The sequence below is a fragment of the Ranitomeya variabilis genome, chromosome 2 (assembly GCF_051348905.1).
Source record: "Ranitomeya variabilis isolate aRanVar5 chromosome 2, aRanVar5.hap1, whole genome shotgun sequence".
In the NCBI taxonomy this organism is placed as follows: domain Eukaryota; kingdom Metazoa; phylum Chordata; class Amphibia; order Anura; family Dendrobatidae; genus Ranitomeya; species Ranitomeya variabilis.
Window position 1 is genome coordinate 479,436,873 of NC_135233.1, and position 15,010 is coordinate 479,451,882.

The 15,010-nt window shown below is 45.0% G+C and overlaps 1 protein-coding gene across 2 annotated transcripts in view; it reads left to right on the top strand.

The window, feature by feature from the left end:
- Window positions 1–15,010, top strand: part of AP2A2 (adaptor related protein complex 2 subunit alpha 2) — an 87,268-nt gene that overhangs the window by 21,049 nt on the left and 51,209 nt on the right. For both annotated transcript variants that reach the window (XM_077287841.1, XM_077287843.1), the window contains exons 2-3: window positions 2,209–2,277; window positions 12,785–12,927. In XM_077287841.1, coding sequence (XP_077143956.1) covers window positions 2,209–2,277; window positions 12,785–12,927 — 212 coding nt within the window. The remainder of the gene's footprint in view (window positions 1–2,208; window positions 2,278–12,784; window positions 12,928–15,010) is intronic.

A 15,010-nucleotide genomic window follows, 5' to 3' on the forward strand; every position in this document is an offset into this window, starting at 1 on the left:
TACCGTATTTATTTTCCCCCCCCTTGGCATTTCTGCTATAGATTTCATTACCTTAAAAACATGCATTTTTTTTTTTTTTTTTTAAAGGAAACATAATAAAAAATCTTGGTGTAGCTAAAGAGGTTAATCAATGAATACAGCACACCTGGGGATATTTATTCTATGTAGCTACAGAGGACCTGTCACCAGGTAAAGATTGCCTTTTATGGAAGGGGTGTGGCTCATAGGGTCATTATGCAGAGCATCCTAAAGACACACCCCCGAGGATCCTGGGATCCTTTGTAATGCACTAACAGTGGCACTAAATAAACCGTATGGTGGATTAAAGTAAAAACAAACGAAAAAGTAATACTTGGGAGCAGCAGGAGAGCAAAAACTGACCACTTAAGTCCTTGTGAGAGATCTTCTTTTTTTTATAAAGCTGAAAAAATGGATGTATGAAGGCGATCTTAAAGGTGTTTATCAGTTTAACCCTATCCATGGCTCATTGATTGTTTGGGGTTTGACAGCTGAGACCCCTGTCATTCCTGAGAATGGGGCTTTGCCTCATCTCATGAAACTTAAAAGGGATTGGCCACATTCTCCTGTTAATGCAGCTTTCCTCATTAATTGCCCATACAATGGCTGCTGGTGGACAGGTTTGATCACAGGTTTTATAGACCAGTGTTGGCCTGCCTAGGAGGATAATCGAACAAAGCAAGAAAGTGTTCAACCCCCTTAAGTGCTCATTCTCCACCTTTGCTCCATTCGTTCTTTATGGGAATGGCAGAGTGGTGTGCTCTATTTACGTCAGTCTCATTGACTTGGTCTTAGCGTTTGTACCCTAGACATGAGGGCTGTGGAGTCGGTATAAAATGGACTGACCCCTAAAATATATAATACATTGGGTACAGTGGTACAATGCAGGATGTGCGGTAAATGTTTTCATAATTTAGGAAATATATGAAATGTGTTATAAATGTCATTTCTGTTCCTGATGTAAGGATCTGGGCTTTTAGTTGAGATTAATCTGTGCTGCACTTTATGTACATGCTCAGTAGTGACCAGTGCTGTGGAGTCGTAGATGAGATGAATCTGTGCTGCACTTTATATACATGCTCAGTAGTGACCAGGGCTGTGGAATCTTAGATGAGATGATTCTGTGCTGCACTTTATGTAGTGATGTGGAGTCGGCGCTTACTGACTCCACAGCGCTGTCAGACATCAATGTTTTTCTCTAATCTAAAGAAGGGACAAACCCTTTTAATGATCCGATTTTTGAGAATCCCCACTAAGAATAAAGCGTCTGGGGCTCTGCTTTATCACTTCGTCCCCTTACGTTTTTTCCTTCGCAATGGCTCTCCTGTCCACCTGTTACCTTTGTTTGTTTTTGTTACCCTTTTAATAAATTGACCTCCCCGATGCTATGGAGGATTGAATATTGGATTTATTTTTTTTCCTTGACCAATGATGGGGATATTCCTTATTTCTCACTTTGCTGAGATCACTTTTTGGTCTGAGGACATTTTTTAGGTTCTGCATGGTCATTACTATCTACTGGTTGCAGGTCTGTTAGTTGGCACTCCGTCTGCCCCATACAATTGTAGGATGTCTCTTTTGGCTTTCGTCCAATTGACAGTTGACTGCACTTATCTATAGGAGCCTTCATGTTATCTCACATGTACATTGCACGCACCAACAGACGTCTCCTAATATCACATCCTCCAAATACACCTCTCTAGTAGTATCAGAGGCGATAACGCAGCGTTGTACGGAGGTAGTGGTCTGTCTTCTGTTCTGTGGTGGCCTCTCTGGTGGGGACCATGCTGGTCCCTTTGTATACAGAACCGTTTCATACATTACCTGGAACCATCATTGAGGATTGCCACAATACAGCTCTAAGAAAAGACGCTCCAGGGTTGTATATTTATGGGGAACACCATTATCTGCTAGCACCGTCATGTGAGGGGAGTTTTTTTTTTAATGAGTTCATTAAAGGGGTAGTCTGAACTGTGAGGTGAGCAGTGGCGGTGACAGGACGTCTGCTGATATCGGCAGGCTGGTGTGCACGCTGTCTTATTCTGATTCATACAACTGATAAGTGATACTTGCCACCAGTGCACCCGACCTGGCCCGCTCACCTCCCTGTACTCCTGTTAAATTAGGCTCATGACTGATCAGAGTTAATATTTATTTATTTTACATATTTATATTTTTTTCTTGTTTCAGGTAAAAGCAAAGAAGCGGAAATCAAAAGGATAAATAAGGAACTGGCCAACATTCGCTCTAAATTTAAGGGTATGTACTGTGTCACTGACACTGTATGCATATGGCGCTTTCTTTTTTTCATTCTTCGTCTCACGCTTTGTCTTTCTATAGTTTCTTATGTCGCGTGCTCGCTCTTGTTCTCATCTGTTCTTGCTTTTTACTCTTTTCTCTAATTTTTTTTGTTGCACTCTTGCTCTCTCTCGCTCTTTCTAGGTTGCGCTTTCTCGCTCTATGCTTTGCTCTTTTTATGTTGCACGCTCTTGCTGCTCTTTCTCTGTTGCGCTCTTTCTCTGTTGCGCTCTTTCTCTGTTGCACTCTTTCTCTGTTGCGCTCTTTCTCTGTTGCGCTCTTTCTCTGTTGCGCTCTTTCTCTGTTGCGCTCTTTCTCTGTTGCGCTCTTTCTCTGTTGCGCTCTTTCTCGTCAGTGTGCGGTAAACAGATGAGCCTGCGAGTTGCCGGATTAGGCTCTATCCTCTGTTTGTGGTCCTGTGTGTGGGTTGTCGCTGTCCCGGCACTCGTCTCACTATGTACCCTCTGCTTGTATTACATGGTTATATGTATATATCTGCGGTGTGAGCGCACGGTAATGTCTGTCATCTGTTGCCTCCATGACATGTGAGCATTTTCAGCAGCTCGATGGGGAATAGAGGAGTTAATCTGATTCCAGAATAGCAGCATCCTAATGTCGTGACAAGAGATCCCAGCGCCATAGCAACGGCGGATGAGCCATCGGCAGCGCTGCAGTTACTCATCCTCCGCTGTCAGAACAAGCTCATTCCTCCACAACACAGATCATATCTGGGGGCCGTGCAGAGTGGATCCCACACCCGGCTGCCCCCTTGATTCCACGCGTACATCTATTGGCCTCTTGGCTTGTTATAGGCATTGATTACAGTGCAATGTGTTGTGCAGAGATCTGTCGAATCTGTCACTTGGCATCACTATATATGTGTGATGTGTATATACGGTATATATCTATAACATGCCAGCTGTTACGGTGTAAACTGGAGAACGAGTGGATTTTCCAGGAGAATAATTGTGTATAATCTGAGTATCTGCAGCGGATACTGATGGTGGTGCTGATCTGTCATCCTCAGCGCATCAATTTCTGAAGCAGATTTCACCCTTTGTGATTTATGACAGATTTTACCTATTGCATAAGTTTCTGCCCTAAAATCCTCACACATTGGTAAAGATTTTGCTGATGTGAAAATCTGCAGTAACTAACTGTACCCTAAAGTGTCATCAGCCCCTTCCCACCCCGTAACATAGTACTGTGTTATGGGCTCCAGAGCTGAGACCTCTCTACACCAAGCATGTGCCCGCTGTGTTATACAGCCAGCTGCTGCCTCCGATCTCTGCTATTTAACCACTTCAATGCCGCTATCATTTTCTGGCAGCTGTGTTTAAGCGCTGTAAGCATGGGGAGACGCCACTTGGTGCATCTGTAGACTAATGGGGAGATGCCGCTTTAGTCTACAGATTACTAATGTGGAGACCCCGCTTGGGGCATCTGTAGACTAATGGGGAGACCCCGCTTGAGGCATCTGTAGACTAATGGGGAGACACCGCTTGGGGCATCTGTAGACTAATGGGGAGATACACCTTGGGGCATCTGTAGACTAACGGGGAGATACACATTGGGGCATCTGTAGACTAATGGGGGGCGACGCTGCTTGGGGCATTTATAGGACCCCATCCATCCGAATAGCGCTGCATGGCTCTGTTCGATGTGTTCGCTGCAGAGTACGGCACATCAGCCGCCATCCTTTTGATTGGCAATTGATCTACAGTACTTTGCAGCAGCCGCATTACAACTCCATCCAGTATTTACATCTGACCATAGGAGCTAATGTCTGACTAGTGGGGGTGCTGGGTGTCAGACCGCGATCGATGTTGATGAACTATCCGTATGACAAGAGCCCCTTTTAAAGGGGTTTCCGGACGTAGGCTACAAGTGCTGTCACTATGTGACTGCTGATTTGTGAGAACTCATGTGGCACGTGCTATGAAGATGCTCTCGTGCCGGCAGCGAGCATGTGGCTGAAGTATGTGATTTGCATACATGCGGACGTGTGCCGACTAGTGGTGCACAAACTCGCTTAATGCAAGTGTATTGACTAAAGCCAGACAAGTCTAGTTGGAATGTGGCTGTAAGGATGTAAATCGTATAGTTGCGGTTGTCCGCCCTCTACGAGCTCTGGAGGATTCTCAAAGCACGCGACGTGAGGATTTATCTGTTGCCTTTTCTGTTTTGCTCTATGGAAAGATGAGTGCAGGAATTGCATAGCCAGAGGTCAGAGGATGTCCACACAGAAAGCTGAGGTTGTACAAATCGGAGCGACACGCAGAGAAGTCCCTCGGAAAATCAAAAACAGGAAACGCTGCTAGATAACCAAGATTTCCTTTCTGAAAAAGTGCAAAGTGAAGTGAAAATGCTGCCCGGCTCGGCGCAATGTCCTGGAAGCCGAGACACTGATGGCTTCACATTATGGATTTTGAGTTTTTGGAACTTTCAACTGTTTCAAAGATAGACAAAATCTCCCTTTTTTCTACACACACACAAAAAAATTAAAAATATAAATATATATATATATATATATATATATATATATATATATATATATATATATATATATATATATATATATATATATATATATATATATATATATATATATATATATATACACACACACACACACACACACACACACACACACACACACACACACACACACACACACACACACACACACACACACACACACACACACACACACACACACACACACACACACACACACACACCTATCTATACACATCTATTTATAGAGATATGTGTGTGTGTATCTATCTAATATATAAAGCTGAATGTGTGTGTGTGTATGTCCGGGATTGGCATCTGAACCGTCGCAGCTACAGCCACAAAATTTTGCACAGTCACACATCTGGACCCCGAGAGCGTCATAGGCTGTGTTGTGAGGCGAAATTTTAACCCTGCGCTTTCCAATTCACCAAACAATTTTGCCCCGATCTACATAATTGGGGAAAAAGTGAAAGGAAAAGTATTGGAGGCAAATTGACAGCTGCCAGATGTGAACAAGGGGGACTTAAAGAATGAGAGCGATGGCGCCAAAGAGTATATACCATACAGTTGCTAAGGTGGGGCCCCGACATGGGATACTCACCACACACGGGGATATGAACACAAACACAAAATGTGCCACACACTACCACGTGCTTGAACACATATACCACCCTCAGCACATATTTCACCACACATACACCAACCTCGCCACATAAAAGTCGAAACACAAAAGTCGCCACTCAAAACTCGCCACGCGCAAAATTCGCCACATGCAAAACACGCCACATGCAAAACTAGGCTCACGCAAAACTTGCCACACGTGCAAAACTCACCTCATGGAAAACTCGCCACACGCAAAACTTGCACACGCGGAAAAATTGCAACATGCACAAAAGTTGCACCACATGCAAAAGTTGCCTCACACAAAACTTGCACCTACTCAAAACGCACCACACATAAAACTCGCCACGCAGAAAACTCGCCATGCGCAAAACTTGCTGCACACAACTTGCTACACTAACCTGTCACATGCAACTCGACACACAAAATGTTGCTACACGCATGTCGCCACACAAAACTCATCTCACAAAAGTCTCTACATGCATGTTGCCACATGCAACTCAACACGCACAACGTGACACATGAAACTCGCCCTAAAACACACACAAGTCTAGTATTATCCTTCAAAAATAAAAATCTGATTAATAAGCAGACAAATTACAAGAGCAACAACTGTACCATATAGGAAATACGGCAGCTGCCAGTCACATGACCTGTCTATTATGTGTATGTGAGCTAATATATACTGCCAGGGGGGAGGGCTTCCTGTTGGCTGGGGATTTATCAGGCTGCCAATTTAGCTTACAAATACTGAGGTAAAAATACTGACCAAATAACGTGTGAACGCGGTCTAATACAGGAGGAGATGACATACAGATATATACTATATACAGGGGAGATGACACACAGGTATATACTATATACAGGAGGAGATGACACACAGGTATATACTATATACAGGAGGAGATGACACACAGGTATATACTATATACAGGAGGAGATGACACACAGGTATATACTATATACAGGAGGAGATGACACACATATATACTATATACAGGGGAGATGACACACAGATATATACTATATACAGGAGAGATGACACACAGGTATATACTATATACAGGAGAGATGACACACAGGTATATACTACACTGTGTTCCAAGTTATTATGCAAATTGGATTTAAGTGTCAAAACGATTTAATTGTGGTGGTTTTCAAATAAACTCATGGATGGCATTGTGTCTCAGGGCTCAATGGATCACTGAAATCAATCTTAAACACATGTGATAATTAGTTTTTCCAGGTGATTCTAATTAAAGGAAAACTACTTAAAAATAATGTTCCACATTATTAAGCAGGCCACAGTTTTCAAGTAACATGGATCTCTCTGCTGCCAAAAAAGCATCAAATAGTGCAATGCCTTGGTCAAGGGATGAAAACATTAGATATTTCTTGAAAATTTAAGCGTGATCATCTTACTGTTAAGAGATTTGTGGCTGAATCTGAGCACAGTCGTGTTCGTGCTGATAAAGGCATAATGAGGAAGGTTTCTGCCAGGCAAGTTCATCGGATAAAGAGAGCAGCTGCTAAAAAGCCATTACAAACCAACAAACAGATATTTGAAGCCGCTGATGCCTCTGGAGTCCCTCGAACCTCAAGGTGTAGGATCCTTCAAAGGCTTGCTTTGGTTCATAAATCTACTATTCGGCCACGCCTAAACAGTGTTCACAAGCAGAAACGGTTGTAGTGGGCCCAGACATACATGAAGACTAATTTTCAAACAGTCTTGTTTACTGATGAGTGTCGAGCAACCCTGGATGGTCCAAATGGATGGAGTAGTGGATGATTGGTGGATGGCCACCATGTCCCAACAAGGCTGCAACGTCAGCAAGGATGTGGAGGAGTCATGTTTCGGGACAGAATCATGGGGAAACAGCTGGTAGGGCCCTTTAAAGTTCCTGAAGATGTGAAAATGATCTCTGCAAAGTATATAGAGTTTCTGACTAACAACTTTCTTCCATGGTATAAAAAGCAGAAACGTGCCTTCAGGAGCAAAATCATCTTCATGCATGACAATGCCCCATCTCATGCTGCAAAGAATACCTCTGAGTCATTGGCTGCTATGGGCATAAAAGGAGATAAACTCATGCTGTGGCCACCATCTTCCCCGTCCTCAACCCTATAGAGAACCTTTGGAGTATCATCAAGCAAAAGATCTATGAGGGTGGGAGGCAGTTCTCATCAAAACAGCAGCTCTGGGAGGCTATTCTGACTTCATGCAAAGAAATACGAGCAGAAACTCTCCAAAAACTCACAAGTTCAATGGATGCAAGAATTGTGAAGGTGATATCAAAGAAGGGGTCCTATGTTAACATGTAACTTGGCCTGTTAGGATGTTTTGGCGTTAAATAGCTTTTTTGTTCAGTGAATGTGACCTTAATGCTGCAAATTCCACAAATGAGCATTTTCAGTTCTTTAAAACCTATCAAATGTCTAGAAATTCTACTGTGCCTAATAATTTGGAACAGTGCATTTTGAGGTTTTATTCATTTTGGAAATTATACTGTTATCATTGGGAGGTTTCTTCAATAAAATTCGATGTATACTCTAAAGGGTGATAACTTTTATTAGACTGACTGTCATTTGCACCGACCATTTAGGAAAATCCGAGAAAAATATCATTTGCATAATAATTTGGAACATGGTGTATATACAGGAGGAGATGACACACAGGTATATACTATATACAGGAGCAGATGACACAGGTATATACAGGAGGAGATGACATACAGGTATATAGTATATACAGGAGGAGATGACACGTGTATATATATATACATACAGGGGAGATGACACACAGGTATATACTATATACAGGGGAGATGACACACAGGTATATACTATATACAGGAGGAGATGACACACAGGTATATACTATATACAGGAGCAGATGACACAGGTATATACAGAAGGAGATGACATACAGCAGGTATATACTATTTACAGGGGAGATTACATACAGGTATATACTATATACTGGAGATGACATACAGGTGTATACTATATATAAGGGAGATGACAAACGTGTATATACTGAGGGGAAAATGAGAGGTGTGAGGTGAAAATGAAAAGGTGTGAGTGCAAAATGAGAGGAGTGAGGGAAAATAGTGGAGTGATCGGGAAAATGACAGATGTGAGGTCGAAATGACAAGTGTTAGGGGGGGAATGAGAGGAGTGAGGGGGAAAATGAGAGATGTGAGGGGGAAAATGAAAGATGTGAGGTCGAAATGACAAGTGTTAGGGGGGAATGAGAGGAGTGAGGGGGAAAATGAGAGGCCTGATGGGAAAATAAGAGAAGTGAGGTGCTATAACTAACCACAGATATTTACTGTGCCCAGGCAACGCCGGGCTCTTCAGCTAGTATATATATAATTCTCTAAGGGGTACTTCCGTCTTTCTGTCCTCAACTTCCGTAACGGAAATCCCGTGCCGCTGATTGGTCTTGGCAGCTGCCTGTCATGGCTGCCGCGACCAATCAGCGACGGGCACAGTCCGATTAGTCCTTCCCCTACTCCCCTGCAGTCAGTGCCCGGCGTCCGCTCCATAATCCCCTCCAGTCACCGCTCACACAGGGTTAATGGCAGCGTTAACGGGCCGTGGTGTTATGCACTCCGTTACCGCTGCTATTAACCCTGTATGTCCCCAACTATTTACTATTGATGCTGCCTATGCATCAATAGTAAAAATGTCATGTTAAAAATAATTAAGAAAAAACCTGCTATACTCGCCCTCGGTTGTCCGACGATGTTCTCGCGCCTGCTGCCATCTTCCGTTCCCAAAGATGCATTGCGAACTTACCCAGAAGACTTAGCGGTCTCGCAAGACCTCTAAGTCATCTGGGTAATTTCGCTATGCGTCCTGGGAATGGAAGATGGCGGCAGGCGCGAGCGCATCGTCGTAGCTTCGCTGGATCCCAGGGGCTGAGTATATAACTATTTTTTATTTTAATTCTTTTTTTTTTTAACAGGGATATGGTGCCCACACTGCTACATACTGCGTGGGCTACGTTATATACTACATGGCTGCTATATACTACATGGGCAGTGTTATATACTACATGGCTGCTACCGTATATACTACATGGGCAGTGTTATATACTGCGTGGGCTGTGCTATATACTACATGGGCAGTGTTATATACTGCGTGGGCTGTGCTATATACTATTTGGCCTGTGTTATATACTGTGTGGCTGCTATATACTGCGTGGGCTGTGTTATATACTGTTTGGGCTGTGTTATATACTGCGTGGCCTGTATTAACGCATCGGGTACTCTACAATATGTATGTATGTATATAGCAGCCACATAGTATATAGCACAGGCCACGTAGTATTTGTCTGCTATATACTACATGGCTCTTATATACTACGTGGCTGCTATATATACATACATACATACATACATACATACATACATACATACATACATACATACATACATACATACATACATACATACATACATACATGTTCTAGAATACCCGATGCGTTTGAATCGGGCCACCATCTAAAAAAATTATATATATATATATTTTTTTTTTTCCTCTCTCTTTGGGATAATGGCTAACCTGCTGACCGCTGGTGGTCTGAGTACTGTGATTTCGGGAACCCCAAGAACAAAGCTGTGCCCTGAATGTGCGGCGTTTGCTTTATTCATTGTCAGTAAGACTGCCGGAGAAAGCGGGGTACAGGAGTCCCATAAACAATGAATGGAGTGGAGGGCGAACATGCACGCCCCTCTGCTACATTTAGGACAAAGTATATAGATGCTGTAGACATGGAGGGAAACTGCAGAAGGAGAGCCTCTCTGGCGCCTCCACGTAAGGGGTCGCCCCTGTATCCTTGTAGCTGGCCATCACTTCCGCTGATTACTGGTTTATTAGCGGTGCAGTCTGGATGTGCTTAGAACCGCCCGGCTTTATACAAGTTCTTATTGCCGGACTACTAAAGATCTCGCAGTGACTCCTGGAGTCGTGGAAGTGAGTTCTGATGTCCTCCATCATGTATCTCCTCCTCCTCGCAGCGGCACATGACTGTCCGTCAGTGATCGGCGTCCCCTGGAGTCTGTAGACTAATTAGCTCCGGGTTATTTTTAGTCTTTTACTTGTACTTTACTCTCACTTTAAATATTCCATTAAAGCCGTGGTATTTCAGATATGACGTGTCTGATAAGTGCGGTACGTGGCGGCCTCCTGACCTTTGGAACCATAAGTTCATGTAGGTAGTGATGTGTGCTGCAGTCAGGAAGGCTTCCCTATGGTAATGGTGGGGCATGTATATATTACCTTAACCCGTTCATGACAAGGGAATTTTCTTTCTTTCTGGCTTTTTCCTTTTCTTTTTCCAAGAGTTGTAAAAATTTTTTCCCCCCATCCATACAGCTGTACTAGGGGCTTGTTTTATATTTTGTCAGATCTTACTTTTACGAAAGCAGCAGTACCAAATGTATGTAATTCTTTTCTTTTTTTACCAGTGGGGCGAAAGGGGGTGATTTGAGTGAGAGAGTAAAAAAAAAAAAAATTAAACTTTTCTTATTTAGTTCCCTTATGACATTTGGAAACTTGAAGCTGCGATCGTCTGTGTTATACGTAGCAGTGCTTCAGCCCTGCACTATGTAGTATAAATCATGATATTCTATGAATGCCGGCGCAGGTCGCCATTCATAGATTTTATAATGACAGGCGTCTTCTTTAGATCCCTCACCCCCCCCCCCCCCCTGCTGTCATGACAACCCATCGGCGCCCCGTGATCACGTGACAGGCGCCAATGTTATGACATGCTTCCAGTTTGCGACAGTTAAATGTCGCTGTCACAGATTTAACATGATAACAGCCGCAGGTGGATTCACGATCCACCAGCAGTTGTTATAGGCACATGATCAGATCAGCTGTCATGTTCTGATAAAGATTCGGGCTCAGCGCCGGAGCCTGCATCACATGCAGGGAGACTACTGTGGACATACCTATGCATCCAGGGTCGTAAAGGGGTTAAAGTAATATAAATATATTTAAATACTACTGTACTTAATAGTTCCCTTGGGGCACTTGAGGCTGCAATCGTCTGATCGCTTGTGCTATATATAGCGACAATCACAATCTCCTATGAACGCTGGCTTTTACATGAGTACTGTCATGACCAGCACTAAGGTCTTCAGCAGACCCCCGGCTGTCATGGTATATGGGCGCAATGCGATCACGTCACAGACTGCCGATGGGCACGTGGAATTAGCTGCCCCTTCCTGCTGGCACTTGTTAAGTGCTGCAGAGATTGAGAGCGGCATTTAATACGGTAACACACACGGACTGAGCACCACTCCACCTGCGACTGTTAGAGGGAAGGGGTTGAAGGAGACCCGTCCTATGGAGGATACACACCGGTACATCGGGTCAGGTCGGCCCTGATGTCAGAGCTCAGTTATAGGACCAGGGCGGATCACTAGCCACTGGAAGAACCAAATGAAGGGATTGTCCAACTTTTCAAAAAATCTTCTCAGGATGCAGGATGTTATAAAATAATGGTAGTCAAAAAGCTGCCAGCCATAATTGCCATCACTGCGGGGCAGGCCGCTCCAGTGATCTCCTACATCAACTGCTTCTACAAGCCGCCGGCCTCAGCGGCCAGGTGACCAAAGAAGAATAATTGTCTGAATTTTTTTTTTTTTTTTTTAATCCCCCTTTATGATGATCTCCATTTCTGGACATCCCCCTTATCGATGGCCCCAGGATGCTGCATAAAGTCCAAATAGAAAATTCTACACTTGTCTCCCGAACCTTTGGTGCTTCTGTGTGCTGATTTATGAACATGAAAGTGCAGCCAAACTCTGCCATAAGAGTTAGAAGCTCACTGACAGATTCTCAGTTAGCTCAAACTACAACACAAAAGCTATAGAACTGTAAAAGAACTTTTCATTATATAAAGAGCGTTAGTACAAATATTTGCTGACGTTGAGATACCAGATTCTGGGTTTTTGCACAGCACCAGAACATTGTACCGGGGACATTCTGTAGCCGGAGACTCGTGCCATTTCCCGCTATACAAGGAGTATAGTCAGCGCTTTATTTCTGTTAATCAGCCAAGCCGACCTCTCCCTGCCGCTCGGTATGTGAGCCGCTCTGTCAGGGGGGCCGCCTGTAATGTGGAAATGCTTAATAATTAATAGTCCTTAAAGGGGATGTTCTGGCTACTTTCCCATAAACTTGTTTAAAATTCTTCTTGTGTCCCCAGTGCTGGTAATCCAGCGCAGCGTGCGATCTGTGCACCACACTTGTATATTTCCAGACCCCCAACCTGTTATAACGTTCATACACGTGTCCCCATCTTCCACAGGAGACAAAGCTCTGGACGGCTACAGCAAGAAGAAGTACGTCTGCAAGCTGCTGTTCATCTTCTTACTCGGCCATGACATCGACTTCGGCCACATGGAGGCGGTAAATCTGCTCAGCTCCAACAAGTACACAGAGAAGCAGATCGTAAGTGGGATTTTTCCTTCTGCATCTTCCCCGTCTGCTAAGATGTTGGTTTTCTGGCTTACGTCACTGTCACTTGGGATGGTGGGCACCTGCGGGGGCCGGAGGCAGAGGCCGGCACAGCTGCTGAGTACCACTAATACATCCCAGATGTCCTCATGGATGACATGTCACACTTTGGTATAGCGCCACCCAGTGGCGTCACTAGAGTCCAATGGGCCTTGGTGCAATATATGGACCCCCACCCCACCCCCTCTGCATGTTGGTCAGATGTATGAGCCTTTCTAAATCCTATAAGGACTATAGTTATGTAGTAATGACCCCCATTCTTGGTATTTATGTCCCCCATCCTGGACCCATCCTTGTATAAATGTCCCCCATTCTGCCGCTTTTCTTTATAGAAAAAAAATAAATGACTCCTCGACCCCGCCACCCAGCGCCTTGTTCTGAAGCCAGCAGCTGACTTCAGCTTGCAAGCGATGTGAGCGCATGACGTCACTGCCACGCACCCCATGGCACGTGCCAATATCAGCTGCTGGCCTCTGATTGGCTGGCAGCGTGTATCGCCGCTCACGGACCCGATGGGTCTCTGCTCCGCAATACACTTCAGCTGAATGTGCTTCTGAGGATGAACATCCTGTTGAAGTTTGCCCTGTTGTCAGTGGACTCATCACCCGCATGGGCCTGGTCGAGATCTTTGCAACCGTGAATGTTACACCCCCGATGCCACCTAACAGCCTTTGTGCATGAATGCACCCTAGATCCACTCTTGGCACACAGAGCATTTCATTTGCGCAATTTATTTACAGGTGGAGTGCAATATCCATCTACATTTAACACCCCAAGTTCATGGGTGCATGAGAGCCTGAACATCATGTATGAACAGCTTTTCTGCACAATCCTGTCAAATGCTTTCATATGGAATAATTAAAGGGGTTGTCCACTACTTTCAATTATCCCCCCAATGTATCCCCCCGGGGCCCCTGATGAATTGTGTAAATACCTTGCGTTGCCTTTTTCCCCTGTGAGCGGCGCTATGCTGGTGGCTGAGTCCGGGTCACGTGACCCCCAGGCTGCAGCCACCGCTAATTTCCGCCGACGTCACGTCAATTTCCAGACTCTGGAAATTGACGTGACGTCAGTAACAGGCGTGTCCCAGCCGCACAGTCAGCAGTCACTCAAGAGTGACTGGGCTGTGGGCGGGACTGTGCTGTGCTGGGGGCGGGCGGGACTGTGCTGTGCTGGGGGCGGGCGGGACTGTGCTGTGCTGGGGGCGGGCGGGACTGTGCTGTGCTGGGGGTGGGCGGGGCTTTGCTGGGGGCGGGCGGGGCTGTGCACTGCAGGTGTCTGGTGCTGGGATCTGCTTGCTGAGATGTGCTGCGGCGGCGGCTGATCCCGTGGCTGCGACCGGTCCCGCGGCGGCTGGTGCGTCGGCGGCCGGTGCCCTGGCGGCGGCGGCTGGTGCGTCGGCGGCCGGTGCCCTGGCGGCGGCCGCAGGTGCTGAAGGTGGCTGTGCGGTGGTGGTGGCGGCGGCGTTGTCTCTGTGTGCAGGCATGTCCGATGGGACTACAAGTCCCATCGGGCTCTGCCTGCTACAGTGACAGTGAGTGACACATTAGCCAATGATGGGACAGTAGTAGTCCCATCATCCGGCTAATGTGTTGAATGTAAAAAAAAAAAACAAAACAAAAAAAAAAACACATATACAGTACATAGAACACATAGACGACATGCGCCATGCGACGACATGCGACAACATGCGCATACAGTACATACGTACAGTACATACGTACAGTACATACGTACAGTACATACATACAGTACGTACAGTACAGTACGTACAGTACGTACAGTACAGTACGTACAGTACAGTACGTACAGTACAGTACGTACAGTACAGTACGTACAGTACAGTACATATAGACATACAGTACATATAGACATACAGTACATATAGACATACAGTACATAAAACATAGAGTACATACTCACCATCACTTGTCACTTTGATCCCCGAAGCCATTGTCATCTGTAAAAAATATTAAAATAATAAACAAACACTATACTCCCTGATCCGCAGAAATCC